This window comes from Lolium rigidum, chromosome 2 (assembly GCF_022539505.1).
Source record: "Lolium rigidum isolate FL_2022 chromosome 2, APGP_CSIRO_Lrig_0.1, whole genome shotgun sequence".
In the NCBI taxonomy this organism is placed as follows: domain Eukaryota; kingdom Viridiplantae; phylum Streptophyta; class Magnoliopsida; order Poales; family Poaceae; genus Lolium; species Lolium rigidum.
Window position 1 is genome coordinate 21,467,029 of NC_061509.1, and position 19,041 is coordinate 21,486,069.

The following is a 19,041-nucleotide window of genomic DNA, read 5'->3' on the forward strand; positions in this document are numbered from 1 at the left end:
TTAAGCAATCATGTGAACACACATAAATTATGACACATGTTTCAATTTATTGTCTATAACATAATTTTCTTATCCCGTGGCAACGCACGGGCAATTGTCCTAGTTAAAATATAAGTTAAAAATCTATCTAAATTTATTAAAGCTACCAAAAGCTGGAGGTAGTAGTACTTTTTTCACGAGTAATATTTTTTGTCGAGGGAATTTTGATACGGTGTACAGCTATTATTTACTCGTGAAAAAAGTTAAAGTCCGAGTCCCAAAAGCCCAAAACCCTAAACCGACCGGACACCTCGAACTCCCCGGAACCCTCCGACCTCCGTCGCACCAGCGGCCGGCAATGGAGAAGAAGGAGCCAGCGGCGGCGAAGCCGAAGCGCGAATCCCATGGAACTACGCCGATGCGGGCACAGAGTTGCGGCCGCGACGACACCGACGTCGATCTCATCAGCCGTCTCGCCGATGACACCCTAGGCACCATCATCTCCCTCCTCCCCACCAAGGACGGCGGCCGCACGCAAGCCCTCTCCCGCCGATGGCGCCACCTGTGGCGCTCATCGCCCCTCAACCTCGAGGTCCACACCCGGCCCCAAGACTTCCAGCGCTCCGCCGTGGCCCCCTCCGCCGTCTCCAAGATAATCTCCCAGCACCCTGGCCCCGCCCGGCGACTCTCCCTCACCAGCCTCCGCGCCGGCGACCTCTCGGAACGCTGGTTCCGCTCCCGAGCCCTCGCCAACCTGCAGGAGCTCAACATCGCCTACGAGCACCAAGGCTCCGCCTCCGCGCCAACCGGGAAGATCGGCCATCCGCTGCCGCTCTCCGCGCTCCGCTCCGCCTCCACCCTCCTCGCTCTCAAGGTCAGCAACTGCGATTTCCCCGACGAGAACGCGCCGCCCATGACGAGTTTCCCTCTCCTCACGCGGCTCTCCTTGCACCACGTTTCCATCCCCGGGGATGTCTTCCACGGATTGCTCTCCGGCTGCCTAGCCTTGGAGAGCTTAACCATCTCGGAAGTTCGCTCTGCCGGTGCCCTTCGTGTTTGCGCGCCGGCTCTTAGGAGCATTGGCCTCCAACTTAGTTCTGTTAGAACGATGACAGAACTGGTCATCGAGGATGCTCCTTGCCTTCAAAGGTTACTGTTACCTTATTGTCGCGTAGATGATTGCTTAACTATCCGGGTGATTGAGGCACCTAAACTGGAGATATTGGGCATGTTCTCAGCGGACTCCTCCAATTTGCAGGTCTTCAAGGTAGTAGCAACAGCTGGCGTTCGATATTCTGACGTACGGATAATTGTCTTCTGATGTTCATTATTTTCTTCAGGGATTGAGCCCAGCCAGCTCCACAAACTCGATACGCACCATCAAGTGTTTGGCCCTCCGGTGCTCTAACCAACGACTGAATGCAATTCTTGACGTCCTCAGGTGGCTCCCCTGTTTGGAGAAGCTCTATGTCTCTGTGAGTATTTATCTGTGCTTGCTTTAGAATTTAGATGTATATGCTTTGATTGAAAAATAGTCTAGTTAACAAAAAGTTTTAACATATGCCTACTTTTCCGTTTTGTAGTTTCTTGACTTCCACCTGCGGCAGACTGATAAGCATGAGTATGACCCACTGCATCCAATCGAGTGCCTTCAGACCAATCTGAAAAAAGTGGTGTTGAAGTTGTACTCTGGCTATGAGCAGCAAGTTGACTTCGCCAGGTTCTTTGTGTTGAACGCGCAAGTGCTAAGCAAAATCGAATTTGAAGTATGTGCGGCCTACAGCAGTGAATTGGTGGCTCAGCAGCACAAGCTGCTACAGGTGGAAAGCAGAGCTTCTCCAGATGCTCAGTTTGAATTCAGGGCTACTTGTTTTTATATAGATTACCATCTCAGCAAGCATATCCATGACTTGTCAGCGAGCGACCCCTTCAGACAGCCATAGACAGCGTTGATTGATGCCTGAAGATTACGCTGCCTTATGTGGACATGGCTGATGCCTGAAGATTCCATTGTCTTCTGCTGCTCTATTTCATGTCGAAAGTTCCTTTATAATTCATGTAACTTATGAAGTCACCCCTGTTTATACTTGATAAGAAAATTTTGAATGCAAAAGAAGTTCACTTTGTGAAAGTTCTACCGGGGGACAGGTGCAAAAAAATTTAAAACGTTTTAACTGTGAGGGAGCTGGTAATCCAGCTGCCAAAACACCTCTTGCCCTGTTCTACAATTGTGGCTTTCTTCTGGGCTAGGAACACATGATTGTGTTGCTGACTTAATTGTATTTTCACTTATATGTACAAGTATGAGAAGTTTAGTTGCCAATTAGGTTCTTTGCATACACACGACACTTTTTTTATGCTTACGAAATGTCAATCTGTAGGCTAGGCACAATGCTTTTCTAACTTTAAGGTATGCTATCAGGTTGAAGTTTTTCTAATGATCATCAACAGCATGTGGTATTGAATGCTAGTACTCCTCAACATAATACATGGAGAATAAGCTGAACCATTAAATGGTTAAGTTTTGCTTTCCGTAAAGTCACTGAGTTTGTCCTAGTTGAAGTCGGGCTTCTCAGGGTAAGTGATGATAACATTTGCTCCATAGCAACCGGCCTTTACGCTCTTCCCTTGAACCAACTGAGATAGGAAGCCCCCAACAAAAGTATCACCTAATAAGAAATGGAGGGTAAGCTAGCCAGGATCAACAACCAAATCTTAACTGAATCCCGTTGTCTGAATTCCAAACCATGCTGCTGTTTCTGTATCAATTTTAATGCATGTATCCATAAGGCAATCATTAGTGTCTGTGTCAGATCGCTAATCTTCAATACTACTGACCTGGATTTCGCGCAATTTGTGCGGGCTAAGATATTGCAAGAAAGTAATATTGGGGAGTTTCTGTGCTACTGAAGTTCTTGTGCTACTGCATTATCTTCCTGCAGCTATATAACGGGTTGTTGTTTCTGTGCTACTGAAGTTCTTGTTCTTGCTGAAATGAAACTGATAATATCCTTGTGCAAATTTACTAGTAATTTTACTCTTCCTGGAACAGGTAGAAGTTGTGAAGGACCTTGCCATAGTATTTTTAGACACCTTTGTTGCTTGCAAAACCAGTCAAACTTTTGCCGTATCTTTATACCTGCGCATGTATGTGGCTCTTAAGTACAAGAAATTTCAGATCCTTAGCAGCACTTTTCGAAGGAATTTGCAACATTTCATTTGCCATGCATATTTCTGTCAAATTCACATGAAAGAATCAACAGGAAGCCTTGTGACATGTTGTTGAGCTCTGGTATATTAGAAGTAAGGGGAAATGTTTTCTAGGCCATGCGAGTAACTGTGGCATGTATTGTATGGAGTAGCAATTAAGATAGGTAGCAATTAACGTGGCTTGGATCACATGAAGTGTATTGTATAGAGTAGCAATTAAGATAGTTAAGATAGATACAATTGAAGTGTATTGCTTGGAAGCAAAATTACCAATCTTTCAGTGAAAAAGGTGCACAAATTAAATCGAATTTCAGGCACCACACTGGATTGGGATAAAGGGCCTGCAATAGTGTTAACTTTGGCATTGATCCTGGTGTATGTTACTACTAGAGAAATAATATTTATAAACATCTTGGCTTTTTGCAAAACCAGAATTATTTTTTTGCTGGATCTTTATCTCTGTGTATGTGGCTCTTGAGCAAAGAGGCTTGAGATCACGTCGGCAATTGGAATTGACATCATTTCGGTGCCAGTTTATGTTCCGAGGTTAAAAACAGTTCAATTCTACAAATAAGATTGAGTGTGCTTATTGGTTCTCCTGGATGTATCGGCTGTTGGGCACAATCATACAAATGGCTACTTGGCTGAGTGTGCTTGTTGTTTATGTTTAGTGCGAGTCAGCTTGTTCAGACTGTTCTGCTATCAGCTCCCTGTTCTTCCAGGCAGCACGCAGCCCTTGTAGTGATTTTTTCTTAGTATTGCAGACGACAGTCTTGAAATTTTGCAGGAAACATTTCAATTCCCTTGGCTGGTACTTCACATGAACCTGTCCAATTCTTGCATTCCAAGATGAATTGGGATCACATCCTCTGCCCAAGTTCTCATCGGCCCGGTCCCTCTTATTTTGTGGAAACAAATTCGTGGCTTTCCCTTGAGCACACCTAGCACATAGCAAAGTTTCGACCACAATTTCGATCTTTTTATGGCATTTATTCCTTTTAAAGGACAATCTGAAGATTAGCAAGAGCAGTCACACCAAAAACAAACAGATAACCCCTTTGCCACTCCATTCCTTAAAAGTACCGTTTGATTGGACACACGATATTTTGACAACACGGCTCCCCTTTTATACGTTCGTTCCAGCGAGTGATGCTGTTCAATTCAATCTCACTTTTCATGCAACCGCTCAATTCATGCATCACAAGATGAACAGGGATCATCACATCCTCTGCATAGATGTGGAAAGGGGATAAAAGAGCTCAATACCAATTTGAGCATGCTAGATGGTGTAGGGTGTTAGATTCTGCATTTCAGATGGCTCCTGAGTTAAGCTGGAGCATTACTGAAGAAAAAGCTGGAGGTGCCTATTAGTACCCACAGATCGCAAAGGGATAAAAAGGCTTAGAAAGCTCAATAGTCCACGATGTCAGTTTCACTTCAGAACACTTGCCATCTGCCACATAGCACATTTCAACTGAAAATATCCCTTTGCAAAAAAAAAAAACCTTTTCCAGAGTTTGCCGCTTAAAACAACAACATTGACAGGAGCAATCACACCAGACAGAGACACAAAGATGAAACAGAAAACCCCATTTGCCATTACATTCCTTCAATACCATTCTAATTGTTACACAATGTTTGATAATACAACTTCCCTTGTACCAATTCCAGGGTTAAAGGCAATCCAAATCTACAAATTAGGTGACTGCACTAACAGATTCTTGGGGTTGGGTATCAACAGAATCATTTTCCTATAAACGAATATGCAGGTTAACAACCATCAGCAGGTCATGTCATACAAAATGGTGGGTTGGGTACTCATGCTCAGACCCATTGTAATCATAGTAGAGCCTCTCCCCCTTGGAGATGTCCCGGTTGGCCACCAGGAGCACGCGGCACTCGCCGTCGACGGCGTACCGCACACACTTGAGGTTCTGCTTCTTCCTGCCCTCCCTGTAACGATGAAAATCAGTTTCAGGCACGGTTGCGTATCAGATGATGTGTGTGGTTCTGCAGTGTCATCAGTATGCTTACGGCGTGTGGTTGTTGATCCCGTTGATGTACCGCGCGATGTTGCTCCGCTTGTCGGGGCAGACGACGAGGCTCTTGGATGGCGGTGCGGCGGAGAGCAGCGTCATCATGCTGTCCCCGTCATCGTGCTCGCGGTTTCGCAGGTAGTCCACGTCGCCGACGTACTCGGTAATGATGGTCAGGTCCTTGATGCACCTGTCTGCCTCCACCGTGAACCTGTCCAGGAAGGAAGGAAATTCAGTACATAGATAGAATAGAACAAGGTGATAATAAATCAGCAGGTAATTGAGCCGATTGTACTGACCCTTCCACCGGATCGAAGACGACGAGGAGAGGAGGCCACTCCCCTCGCTCCATCATCCTCTTGCACAGACTCAAGGTCTCCACGTCCTCCCTCGGCAGCACCTGAGATGGAACGTCACCCAAAATTCAGCAAACACGGAAATGGCGTTGAAATTAGTCGACAGGAATTTGAGGCAGCTGTCTGTCTGACCTGCATCCCTCCCGCTTCGAGGGCGGCGCTGTTGGCGGAGCGGGGCGCCATGCCGGGGACGTAGGTGAGGTCGTTGCTGAAGACGGCGCCGGTGGCCGTGAGCGCCGTGGCGAGCGACGCCATCTGCGTGAGGCGCCGCGCGGGGTCCTCGCTGGGGGTGAAGGGCAGCAGCTTCCTGCTCTTTTTCTTGGACGCCACCAGCGCCTTCCGCTTCCTCTTCTTCCCCTCCGTCGGCTCGGCCACGGCCGGGCCCCGCTGGATCTTGAAGAAGTCAACGATCTTCGTCTGGATCAGAGGGAATTCTGCGAGAGAGAAAACGCAAGATCGGGTTCAGCAAGCAAGCGGATCTAACGATTAAGGAAAGACGGTCGAATCGGTGGGGAATTTTTGCTTACGTTTGGGCATCTTGGTCTGGATGACGGTGCCGGATTTGGTGGTGGTGGTGCAGGAGGGACAGAACCAGTCGCCGGCGGGGACGCGGGGGAGGATTGGGCGGAGGCAGAAGATGTGGACGCCGCGGTCGCAGCCGTCGCACAGCAGCAGCTCGTCCGCGTCGTCTCCTGACCCGCACGCCTCGCACCTGACGCCGCCGTCGTCGTCCACCGCCGGCCTGGGCTTGCTGGTGGCTGTCCGACGAGCCCGGGTGCGGTGGCGCTGCTGCGTGGCGGGGCCCATCGGCGCGGGCGTGGAGAGACGGACGGAGGTGGGAACGGGAGAGTGGGAGGTAGATGGGTGGGGTGGGCGTCACTGTGGATGGTGGTAGAAGTAATGGCGGAAGCGGCGGGAGAGCAGGGTGGATTTTGGCGCGAACGGGGTGGCTTCGCGGGAAGCCAGCCAGCAAGGCGCGCCGAGTTTTCTACGCGTTCGGCTCGAATCGACGGGCTCTTTTTTTTTTTTTTTTTTTTTTGAGCATCAGGCGAGCTCACTCAGGGAGCGGCTGTATCTTTATGGGCCTAGCGGGCTGGTGGACCCGTTCTGCGCTGCCCTGAAGCGATGGATGGGCCCGAGCACGATATTTAAATTCTACAAGGTGCTATTGGCTTAGCATGATGATGTCCCATCAAATTTTAGAGTTGTCTCAAAAAAAAAAAATTAGAGAAAAATCCAACCATGTAGGACCAAAGAATCGGGTCATCGAGGTGGCCTGATTCTATCGCCACCTCATCGGACTTGTTAACCAAGGCCCAATATAACGTGCCTAGTCGATCCACTCAAGATTATCTTGGAGAAGAAGCAAAGAAATCAATTGTGGTAGTTGACTAGGGGTTTTAGATAGCTCGCCTGAATAGTGAACAAACCTCGGTCAACTTGCCAATATAAAGCTTGACTAGGATATCACTGAGGCGGGAATCAATTATCCTCATAGCCTCCATAGCCGTTGTAACCTCCATAGCCATCATCTACGTCGTTGGTAACACTCTAAATATGTAGAGATCAATATAATCAAGCAGGAGTAAGTCTTTATCTCCACAGAGAGGTGTCGAACCTAGGTGCATCATGTCATGTGTCAATCTCGTCCAGGTGCTCCAACACAGTCATCATCAACCACCTCTCATAAGCTACCCCGGTAGCATCTGTCTCAACAATACCACGACAAGAACATTGTCTCAAGATCTAGTGCAGAGGTTGAGTACAAGGCCCTAGCCAACCCTATCTTTCATGCTCACACTAAACATACTGAGCTTAACTTTTATTTTGTCAGAGAGAGAGTTGCAAGTAAAAGTTTGGATATCAAGTTCATTTCAAGCAGTGACCAAGTAGCTGATGGTTTCACAATGGCCTTACCAATCAAGGCTCTTGATGAGTTCAAATGTAACCTCAATCTGTCTGCAAGTTGATATTAGCGAGGAGGGGAGGGGTTTGAGATTGTTTACCTTCCATGTATTATGTCTTTACCTTTTATACAATGTACTCCTTGTACCGTACTGATAACTCCCAAGCGAAGGGGATCACCACAGTACAATTCGATAAATATTTCAATGTCGAACCCACAAGGAGTTGAAGATAAACTATCTATTCTCTAAATCCCTATAACCCAGTTATATGGCCTTCTATGCAAAGCTATGATCTACAATGTGTGTGTGAAGAGGTTCTTACAATGAAACTACAAGTGCTTAAATTAAGAAGCAAGAAGTAATACTAATGCAACAAAACTAAAGTGTAATAAAGTAATATGAGATGAAGTGAAGTGAAGTGTAGTAACTAAAGGGAGTAAGTGTTCTAGCAAATTGTTACTTCATTTATGTGGTTGTCATAATTAGTGAAGCATAAAAATAGTCTTTTTAGTCTTTCTTCTAAAGAGAAGCCATAGATAGATGTAGTCATGGATATGCGCAAATACATCCCTAGTGAATGATCATAAGGCTATAGGTATGAGTAAACATGGGAATTATTAAGACATAAAGTCTAACCACCGCTATAAGTTTAAAGGTCCTCATAGTAAAACCCTCCATTTGATTAACCATGTTAATACTACATGCATCTAAAAATCGAGACAATTGTTTCTGTCATCTCCAGCTGTCCCTCATCCTATCAACATGCAACGGTGACAACTTTATGCATCCCCCAACATATGGGTGCACTCATATATCAGTACAAAATATTATCATAGAAGATAACAAATACTTATATGAAACCATCACAAACTATCTCACAATTACATGAACAAGTCACTACTCAAACAAAAACATGGAGACACAAAATACCATGGAAAATTAATAGATTGCAATACACGTCATGTTTGCCAAGAGATTACAAAAATTAGATGAAGATGTTAATGTAGAAGTTGATGAAGAGGTGCGGCCCGTGGAGGAGATGGCGGTGAAGATCCCCGTGGCAGCGGCCACAGGAGGCGGTGGTGCCCGACGGTGTGGCTCCTGGAGGGGCGGCGACTGCCCTTGGGGGCAGCAGCCCCTTGCCCTTCTTCATTGGACTTGGTGCTGGTGTTGAGGAGGTTCTCCCCTTCCTTGGCTACTGCCAAGGAGGAGGATTTTCGTCACAATGGAATGGATGTGTGCCTCCAAAACAAGGGTTTCCACTCAATATATAGAGGTGGAGATGCAATCTTGGTCATGGGATTGATGCCCCTTTGATCCAAGGGCTCTTGGGCACCTCTAAAACCATTCTAGGAATCTTCTCTGTACTTTATGAGTCCATAAATTCATGGCTTGGCCAAATACATCAAATATGACAAGAGTTTGTGTCAATCACGTTACCAATTTTGGGTTTCCGAAACTCCCCCCTTCAGTAAAACGGCCGCCGATTTCGCATACGAACTCCATTTGGGACGTGTTTTACGTCAAATTAAACTTCAGAAAATTATTCACGACTTCTACCGCTTGCACTTTTTTCGTTTGATTCCATCTCCGGGTCTATTTGGGGCGATCTGTAAAAAGTATCATGTGGGGACAGATTTCAGGAAACTTCAAATTTCACCATAATGACCGGTGTCCTTCCATATTCGCCTATTTCTTACACAACAAAGTTTAAAACAAAAACATGTGCACTTTTGAAACTATTAATAGGTTAGTCTTAATAAATATAATAAAGTTGTAACATAATAAGGATTTTAGTACAATAAACTATAAGGTTCATGTATGTATTTTACATGCATCACGTATGTACATGGTGTATTACACCACTACGTCGGTAGCGCCTCCTGTACTTGCCACGGTGGACCGGTGGTGCTCTTCCACTATACATACGAGGCCATCAAACCACTTGCGATCTTTGTCCCACGCCACCAGGCATTGCCCTCCATTGGTTTTATCCGTTCCCGCCGAGAAAAATCCCTTGAGGCTCCTCTCAATCTCCTCGACCAGCCACACCAGTGCTTCCGTGATCAGCAGGTGGTGTACCATAGGTGCCAACATGATAGACTATGCCAAAATGAGCCATCCAGGTCTCGCGATCAAGCCCCTCTACCACGCCGGGACGATTCTGACTCCAACATCTAGCACGGGCTGCCACTGAACTCTAGTAAGTGGCCCGAGCTCAAGTCGTAGCCCTAGGTACTTGATCGGAAATTTAGTTATCTCGCAGTGTACCATGGCCTCGATCAAGCTCCTGTCCGGCTCTCATCCTCTAATCAAAGTTGCTAACGTCTTACGGTAGTTCACGTGTAACCCAGACACTTGCCCAAACACCAGCAGCAATTGATGAACAACAACCACGTCTCGTATTGTAGGTTTAACAAATACGGCATCGTCTTCAGCATAAATGGATAGGCGCTGAATCTTTGTGAAATTTTCAATCGGCGACAGAATTCCATGGTGTGCCGCTCGGTGAAACAGTACTAGAGGACAAGCAATTTTGGTGATAGGGGGTCTCCCTCCCAGAGACATGTAGCATGCACAATTCTTTTAGGGTGTGTCTATGTCTAAGTTGACTGAGATTTTCTTAAATCCCAGTCACCTCAGAAAAGTGCAACTGCAGTTTAAAGAAACGTGCAACTCGGTCCAGTTATTGCACTTTTTCAACAGAAAAGTGCAACTCAAGTATTTTTTGTAAGTGACTTAGACTTAAGAAAATCTCAATTGACTGAGACATAGCAAAACTGCTTTTTATCCAAGACTCCATGACTCCATTGACCAAAAACGCTTTTACCCGCTCGCCAAACGTAAGTTGAAGTTAGTACTCTCTTCGGTAAACATCTTTGATGGAACGGAGGGAGTAGTACTAGCAGCAAACACATATTGATGTACTATCCAGCATACTATCCGGTAGAATCCTTATTCCCTTACAACAACAATCGAGTATGTACTATATATGCGCCGCAATGCAAGCACACGTCGCTACCAATCAAGAGATTAAACTCATCCCAAGTTTCCAACGTACCGGCTGATGAGCAACATGGCCGGAAGATACAATCATGATGGGGATCCTCCCTTACCTGCCAGCCAAGTCGGTGGGCCGCCTCCGCAGCGTGTCTCGCGCGTGGCACGCGGCGCTCTCGTCGACCACCTTCGTCGAGCTCCACCTCCGGCGAGCCAACGGGTCGGGCCAGCCCAGGCTTTTCTTCTGTCCAGGAGGGGGCGGAGACGACGACGACGTTCACGTATGGCAGCATGGCGCTGGTGGTGGTCCGGCCAAGAAGCTGGCACCCAAGCCCGACGAGTTCCGGGACCCGGCACCTCTCACCAAGCCTCTCCATGGCCTCCTCCTCGTCCGTAGCAAGAGCTACCTGGTTTACAACCCCTGCACCGGTTCATCCTTGGTTCTTCCCAACAGCGCAGCGCCGATGAAGAGGAGTTGCCGGCGCGATACAGCGACCCAACCAAGGCCAGCGTCTTTCTTCCGTGTATGCTACGGCCTGGGCTACTCCTCGGTTACCTGTGAATACAAGTTGGTGCGTGTGTTCAGCGACAGCTACAACGATGTCGACCCACCCTGCTCCGAGGTCTACGTCCTCGGCAAGCCGGCGTACTGGAGGCCTACCGCCCAACAGCCTCCTCCTCCCATGTGCGTCGTGCGCGAGGACAAGCCAGGCGTGTTCCTTGGAGGATATCTGCACTTCCTTTGTGAAGACGGTCGCATCATCACTTTCCACCTTGGCAATGAGACCTTCGGGGTTTTGCTGCCCCGGCCGCCTCCGCCCGTTCGGCAGGATGATGCCACCGAGATAGTGGAGCTACACGGAAGTTTATGTGTGTGCCACGGATTTATCGGCGACCGCGACGGCCTATACCGTGTATGGATGCTGCAGGGAGATGACGAGCCGGTCGATCGCATCACCACTTGCAAACTCCTCCTCAGCACGGAGGGTGTGCCTCTTGGCGATGCACCGAACGCGCGCCCGTCAGCACGGAGGGTGTGCACGCGCTCAACTCAACACGGACTTCGTTTGTAAAAAAAAAACCGCCGGTCACCTCCGCGCGCGCCGCACCCAACGCCTTCATCGGAAACGTTGGGGCTACCACGTCAGCAACCCCTCCCTCCCTCACTCCCTACCTCTCCGCTCCGCTCCGCTCCCCTCCCTCCCAGAGCGGCAGGCGGCGGCCGAAATAATCGACGACGACGACCTTGCCTCGCTCGCCGTACCGCGCGGACCTCCGTCGAGCTTGCCTCGCGGCGCTGCGTCGTCAGCTCCCTGGTCCACCGTCCGCACGCAGCAGGGCACGGCCGAGTTCCTCCCGCCGGTCGCCGCCAGATCCGCTCGCCGCAGCCACGGGAAAAAGATGGTGCCCTTCCCGGCCTCCTCCACCAAGGTCAGGAATTCCTCCTCTCCTCCCCATCCCCTAGGCACCACTCGAATCCAATCGCAAGATTCTATCCTTCTTCTTTTAATTTAATTCTTTAATTGTTACTTGCTGCGCTGCTTGAATCAGAGGGGATCGATCTAACCGTGCTTCCTGACAAGCATCTATCTAGACCAAATTGGAATCACCTGCTTCACATTCGGATCATCCAGTACCACTTCTCTACTACTTTATATTAGTAGATAAATGGCATTAATTCTCATGCTGGCCCAGTACCAACATCTCGAATCTCCGGTTTAAGTACATGCGTAGGAAATTTGGAGAAGATTGGGGGCTAGATTCAGTCGCAGCGTTGCTTGACGGCTGGTGGACCTCGGGCCGGTGGCCATGCCCGTAGCTGCGGCAATCTCTTGGCCGCACCATGCCCTGCGGGTGGCGGCACGGCGCTGATGCCTCCTGTGCCGCTAGCTCATGCGCCCATCCTCTTGTTACTAGCGTTCGATTCCTATGTTCGGCCTTGGCTCTGTTTTCCTACAGCCGTGCGTGCTCTGTTTTTGCTCAAGTTTTTCCCGTGTGACCTACCTGCAGGGATGGAAGGTTGTTGCAGGCTTGGCCCTGACCAATCCACCGCATCCCTCGCTGACCGCCGCTGCTTCGTTCCGCCTATGGTGCTACACCCCGAGCTGCTGCCAGCGTCGACCTTGAGCTGCAGCTCCGACCTGCTGCTGGCCAGCACTCCATGAGCGTCTGCAACGCCAAACAGGGGAGCTTCAACATTGCGGGGCCCAGGGACCCGCAAGGGACTTGATGAATGTGAAGCTTAAATAACCTCAAGGTGAGAGGGAGCTGATCTGGACTACTAGTTTAACAAAGTAGTTCACTCTTTTATCAGTCAAGAGAATGCAACCACCTTAAAAGGATGCATTTTTTTTTTCTGTTTTTGACCGTTGGAAAAGCTGTGCTGCTTCTTATTATCTCGGACGATTGATGTCTTCACCTAAGTTGTTCCTACTTTCTCATGCAGGGCTGCCCATCCTTTGGCTCTTTGCGTGTAAGCATCTGAATTTTATCCAGATGCAAGGATGTGATCATAAAAGCAATACCACGTACTCCAGTTAAGACTTAAGATGATTAAGAATTCAGATGAAATAGCGTACCAGTGTTTCAGTTTTTGGCCAACCACTACTAGTCCCAGTCCTTGCATTATTCGCTTGGGTAAATCCCCTGATCCGAATTGGCCAATGTCCACATGCTCTTTTCTTTGCTACTCCTGGTCATGATAGGCAGCAGTCCGGCACACATGGACTTTGGTAGTACTTTTTTCTGGCACATTTCTTTCTTTGATTATGACATCTAGAGGCAGGCTTCTCCTTTATAGACCATCGAACCAACGCACTGGTCTATGAATCCAAGTAACCGTTTTGGCTGAGCTAGTCGGGCTTTGCTGGCCCGACTAGCGGTGTGTTCATTTCTTGTCTCTACGTCTCATGCATATGCAGCGTCCTTTGAATTCAACTGCTATTGTTTTGCGCTCAAATACCCTTTTTTTCTCATACAAATATACGTGGGATTATCTAGATGATTTTTTAATACTGTACTATGGATTCAGCTGCTATTTGTATCATGGGTTGAGCTCACTTCTTGTGGTACTGATTTAATTCGCAATGCTGCTGCATTTTATTTCTGGTACTGATATACTGATGTTTCTTACTTGCAAGGTTTAGAAGCCTGTGAGCGTAGGATACTGATGTCTCCATTGAGAGTTTTCCACGCTCTCATACATGAATTTGGACCTTCACCGCAACCGTTGCTGCCATGTGACGTTTAGAAAGGAAGGATCTGGGTTGATCCTTTAACTTTGTGTATGTATGTAATCTGCTCTGAACAGCCTCGCCGACTGGTCTACGCGCCCATTTCTGCTTCAGAGTGCTTTAGAGGGCCTGGAGTTGTAATATTATTTATGTTTGGTTGAACTCTTGATGGAGGTAGGCTGTCTGTGTGAATGTCACGTTAGTGCTGTATGCACCTTCTTTTTGTGAATCTGTTTGCTGTGTGATCTATATGTCCAGAAAAGAGGCAAGGTCATGATGAAATTTTCCAAGACCATTACTTGTTGACCTCATTTATCAATTATCTTAACTAAAAATGTTTTTGTTAAGAATATAATCTGATAACTTGATGGTTATTCTTTGGGCTCCTGTAAACTGCACAACGAGAATATATCAAAAGAAATGCATTTCGATACTAGTAGGTGAGCTCCAGCAGGGTCACATAGGGATACGCACATTTACTTTTCCCGCCCGTACTTGTACGATTGCCGCTCGATAAAGTCAAGCGTGAGTGGTGGCTTTCCCACCTTACACGGAGAGATGGTGATAGCTGAGATTTTCTATTCTCTGCCATAAACACAATAGATTTTCTATTCTCTGCCAGAAACACAATTACAGAACGGCACTTCGTGATATAGCCGAGAATTCTCTTTTCTCGCCATAACTATTCTTACCAGTGATTTCTTTTTCAATTTTAACTCATCTTGCAACCGATGACAAGCATGAATCATGAAATTATTGAACAGTCTGAACATTTTTTTCTTAGTTGCATATTCATATGCAAGTAAAAAAGAATCTCAGTTGCAACTTATGTTGCATCTCATGCTAGCATTCATCACGGTGCATTGTGTGGTCTTGGAGTCGATTGAGAATTACACGAATTCTCAATCGGCTGATAATTATCGTTTCATATTCAAAGAAAAATGTGCAAAAAATCATAGTCCGGTTCTCTAATGAAATCATTTTTGGCAATGAATTCTCTAGTGCAAGAAAACAACTGTGCCTATGCTTTCGCCATAAATAGACAAGTGCTGTTAGTGATAGCAAATAATTATTATCTTGCTATAGTTTTATAGTGATAGTTTTTTAGACAAGCCCATTCTATGAAAGATGATCGAAAGCTAGTATTTTCCATTCAATATAGGAATTTTTATAGCACCGAAGGGTCCGAAGCACCCAAACAAAAGGTTCCAGTTGTATTCATGTTGCAATTGGCGCGGTAAACAAAATGTGTTCTTTCAAGACTTTGACCGAACCATTTGTTAGATTTACACACGCACCCAACCTCTTTTTTGCCAAACCAAACCAAATTGACAGAAATCACTCAAAAATAGATAAATTATTAAAAAAACACATGGCATACAATAATAGAGATGCCACATTTACCAGCTCGTCATTCAAGCCTCCACCCTCCTATTGTTTTTAATACATTTTTTTAGAATTTTCTTTAATAGCCCTGTGCTTGTGCATTTTGACCCAAAATGAATCACTCGATTCAGAGGTCAGGATGGAAGTACATCATTTGAAGGTTTCCCGCCCATTTTTTGTGATTGTTGTTTGCTGGTACACGGTTATGGAGGCGCCATTTGACGGCCCAAAGATTTACCAGCTCGTCGTTCAAGCCTCCACCCTCCTATTGTTTTTAATACATTTTTTTAGAATTTTCTTTAATACCCCCATGCTTGTGCAGTTTGACCCAAAATGAATCACTCGATTCGGAGGTCAGGATGGAAGTACATCATTTGAAGGTTTTCCCGCCCAATTTTTGTGATTGTTGACCGCTGGTACACGGTTATGGAGACGCCATTTGACCGCCCAAACATTTACCAGCTCGTCGTTCAAGCCTCCACCCTCCTATTGTTGTCAATACATTTTTTCAGAATTTTCTTTAATAGACCTGTGTTTGTGCAGTTTGACCCAAAATGAATCACTCGATTCGGAGGTCAGGATGGTAGTACATCAGTTGAAGGTTTCCCCGCCATATTTTTGTGATTGTTAACCACTGGTACAGGGTTATGGAGACACCATTTCAGCGTTTTCATGTCCTTCCTCATGGGCTATATAGAGGGGCCGTCACATAATAAAAATCATAGTTTTGCTGTTTACCCGCTGTTTTGGGGGGCTATAACCAACTGCTTTGCCGTTTTCCTGACCACAAACACATGGCTGTGGAGATATACTTATTACCTAGTATAATTTTGTGGCGTTTTGTTGCTGCCCATTATTATTTTATGCATGGAACAACATGTATTGTGTGTTGTCCCATAACAACCCGTAATTGAGGCCCTTATTTTGTGTGAGGAGATAGCAACTGCCTATCATTTCATGAATGAACTCGCCCGACCCAACTAGCCAAAAATGGAAGTGGATTTTATTAGTCAATTCATCTACATTAGTTAATCAGTACGGGGACTGAGTTCAATTCTAAGTACAATATAGAATATATGGGCTAATTGCACATAACTTCTCATGGCGCCCACCGGGGGTATTCATAATTCATAATCAGAAAAAACAATAGGTTTGAAAATACATATGAGAAACTTCTTCTATATATAAAACTCGTTATTTTGAAGATTTACATTGTACATTAGGGTGGAAAATGGAACTAAATATAGTTCTATAATTACAGAGGTATTCTTGTTACAAATGATTATGCAAACTTAGCATGTCACACTAAATTAAGAATATATTATATAGAAAAGCATGTCACACAAATCTCAGTCAAGGAGGTGGACGGGGCGTCCTCGGAATGGCGTCACACCAACGGGCATTGTACGCATGTAGAGGGAGACCTCCAACTGGGCTAGCTACCTGGTACGTCGTTGGCTGGGTGATCTGCTGGTGGCTTTTCAAGTGGCGAATTTTTTTTGACTATAACTACAGTGGGCATTAGCCAGCCTGAACATGTATTAAGTCAAGTTGCCTATGAGCCTTTTTAGCCTCTACAAGATGTGTTTAAATGAACCAGAGTACACTGGGGGTTACAAGACTTCGTTAATCTCAAGACACGCCGAATCGATTCTTCGATGCAGTCTCTTGGAGGTGCTCATAGGGGTAGGGTGTATGTGCATTTATAGGGGTGAGTGTGTGCGCGTATATGTGAGCGTCTTTAATTGTACTGTGTTTTGCAAAAAAAAAAAAGAATAATAAAAAGGAAAAAACAATGACATCACCAAGCCTAAAAACTTAGCACCAAACAACGCCGGAATAGACCGAGAAAAGCAGGAAGGAGTAAAGTTGGATCAGTCGAAAGGATCTCGAAGTCGAGAGGGTGCGGAGAAATGAAACCCGCTTGCCGCGCGATCACTCTACACATTGTAGAGCTAGGAGAGTCGCAGCCACCGCCGAAGGGTATCCCGCTGCCGAGGTCACGCCGCGACTCCGAGAACCACCGACGGAACCGAAGGGCAAAGTTTCACCGAGAAGACCGCTGCACCTCCTCTTGGCCTCAAACATGAGAAATATAAGAGTGATCCCCAACACTATGCGAGGCAACGAGAACCTCCCACACCATCGAAGGACAACGATCACCGAGACCTCGCCGCTGCCACGAACATCCCTGAAAGAGAGGTCAATCATTGTTGCAGAAAAGCAAAAAAGGATTTAGCTTGCCCGCGAGATGCGAAGCACACGGGACAGAGCTTTCGCCCGTTCCGTATCCGACCATGACGCCGGAGGCGACACCGCCGCTGAACTTTCGCCCGGAAAGCCAACTCCACCTCCACTGTGAGAGGAACGCAAGAGGGGTCCAAGCTCAGATCTGGAGGGGACACGTAGGGTCAGTGAGGTCAAACCGACCGCCGATGCCAGGGGTGGCCAGAGGCCGACGCGACCGAGCCGTGCCTAGGATTCGGATCTGGAGACGAAGAACTGCATCGAGTAGGCAAAGGCAGGTGCACTGCGGTGTGGATGAGCGAGCGTCGGGGAAGAAGAGACGATCAGGACAAGAAGCAACCGCAGCAAGGACAACCCGCCTTCACCGCTAGCTAGCAGCCAGCGCTGGCGAGACGGAGGACGGGTGGACAGGGCGGGCGCCAAGGGAGGCTAGGCCCCATCCGAGCTGCGCAACGCGAGAACCAGCCAGTCCCGCCGCCACCAGCCGCCTGAGGGCTTTGCCCAGAGACGTATGCCGGTGGCGGCGAGGGGAGGGCCGGTGGGGAGGGGGTGGCGGCGCGATGGCCAGGGTTCCCGTCCGGGTAGCCTCGAGGGAAATGACATGGGATCACGGGGTTCGGCGAGAAAAACCAGGGAGAAACCTTCGTTTTGACTTCAAGTGGCGGCATTGACAAGTCAGTGGTGGTACTGGATACATCGCGTGGAAGTTCCAAACCCGTTCGTGTACTATAGATCCTATATGGATCTACCTTCCCCATGAATTGATCCTATGTTGGCGGGAATGTGGTCCACGTGTATATTGTATCCTAACATCAATGCCACGAAGTAGTTTACCCAGCCCAAATACACAACGACGAGTCCATGTAAACTGTGAGGGGCCCTCATCGAGGGACGACACTGTCTTGGTTACACTGGCATTGGGGCTTTCGCGAGATATTGATGGCGTGGCTGGTGTAGTTGTTGGTGGCGGCACAACTGACAAGTGTGAGCGTATAAAGTAGAAAATACCCTGGGAACTCTAGACGAGATGCACGGTGGTTCCTCCAGAGGCGGCTAGCATAGGAAGTAGAAGTAGCAGAAATAATGTGGCCCTAGCTTCGAAGCCCCTGCCTTTCCTTTCAGCGCTGGCGCTGGTGGAGGAGGCGCGAAGCCGGGGTTCGCGTTCAGCCAGGGGTGAGGTACATGGCCACGTACACTAAGGGTGCAAGGTGGAGGCGACATGCCCGCTAGAGCTGCATGTGGTTGAGTCATTGGCTACATGAGCTCCGGCTCCTGGCATCGTCGTGTCAGCACGAAAGCATGTGGCGCTACACGTCACCGTGAGAATATAGCCGTGCATGTCCTCCTTCGGTGCCGACCTGATTGGACCCGTCTCGACCACTCCTTCAACCTCGCCGTGCCTGTGGGAGCATGAAAACCTATACAACGGCTAGGCGGCGCCGATGTTCAGTGCGCTTGTTCTTACCATAGTGCCTCTAAGAGCATCTCCAGTCGCGTCCCCCAAACCGTCCCCCAAAGGGATTTGGGGCGCGCCGGACAAAAAAAGCGTTCCAGCCGCGTCCCCCAAAGCCCTTTTTTGTCCGGCGCGCCCCTATATGGTGTCCGGCGCCCGAGCCCGTCCCCGTCCCATAGGGGACGCTCCGGGGACGCCGGACACAACGAAAAGCGAGGCGGGGAGTGGCGGGGC

At 47.7% G+C, this 19,041-nt stretch overlaps 2 protein-coding genes across 2 annotated transcripts; one reads left to right on the plus strand and one right to left on the minus strand.

Annotated features, from left to right (window-relative positions):
- The first annotated feature begins 337 nt into the window (after nt 1–337).
- LOC124689330 (F-box/FBD/LRR-repeat protein At3g26920-like) lies at nt 338–1,922 on the plus strand. The gene is made up of 4 exons (XM_047222877.1): nt 338–1,246; nt 1,320–1,454; nt 1,563–1,721; nt 1,800–1,922. Exons 1-4 carry the CDS (start codon nt 338–340, stop codon nt 1,920–1,922), a joined length of 1,326 nt encoding a protein of 441 aa, XP_047078833.1.
- Nucleotides 1,923–4,764: 2,842 nt separating this feature from the next.
- On the minus strand, nt 4,765–6,388 carry LOC124689331 (histone-lysine N-methyltransferase ATXR6-like). Its single transcript, XM_047222879.1, has 5 exons — nt 6,109–6,388; nt 5,714–6,015; nt 5,525–5,625; nt 5,224–5,436; nt 4,765–5,142 (listed from the first exon to the last, which is right to left on the minus strand). The coding sequence occupies exons 1-5, from the start codon at nt 6,386–6,388 to the stop codon at nt 4,983–4,985; spliced, it is 1,056 nt and encodes a 351-aa protein (XP_047078835.1). The 3' UTR covers nt 4,765–4,982.
- Between the last annotated feature and the right edge of the window lie 12,653 nt (nt 6,389–19,041).

Bases quoted from the DNA above. Each gene is read 5' to 3' on its own strand.
- LOC124689330 (XM_047222877.1), top strand. From the start codon at position 338: ATGGAGAAGAAGGAGCCAGCGGCGGCGAAGCCGAAGCGCGAATCCCAT. The intron at 1,455-1,562 runs GTGAGTATTTAT...TCCGTTTTGTAG, and splicing joins TGGAGAAGCTCTATGTCTCT to TTTCTTGACTTCCACCTGCG. The intron at 1,722-1,799 runs GTGCTAAGCAAA...AAGCTGCTACAG, and splicing joins TCTTTGTGTTGAACGCGCAA to GTGGAAAGCAGAGCTTCTCC.
- LOC124689331 (XM_047222879.1), bottom strand. From the start codon at position 6,388: ATGGGCCCCGCCACGCAGCAGCGCCACCGCACCCGGGCTCGTCGGACA. The intron at 5,626-5,713 runs GTCAGACAGACA...GTTCCATCTCAG, and splicing joins TCGAAGCGGGAGGGATGCAG to GTGCTGCCGAGGGAGGACGT. The intron at 5,437-5,524 runs GTCAGTACAATC...CTTCCTGGACAG, and splicing joins GTCTTCGATCCGGTGGAAGG to GTTCACGGTGGAGGCAGACA.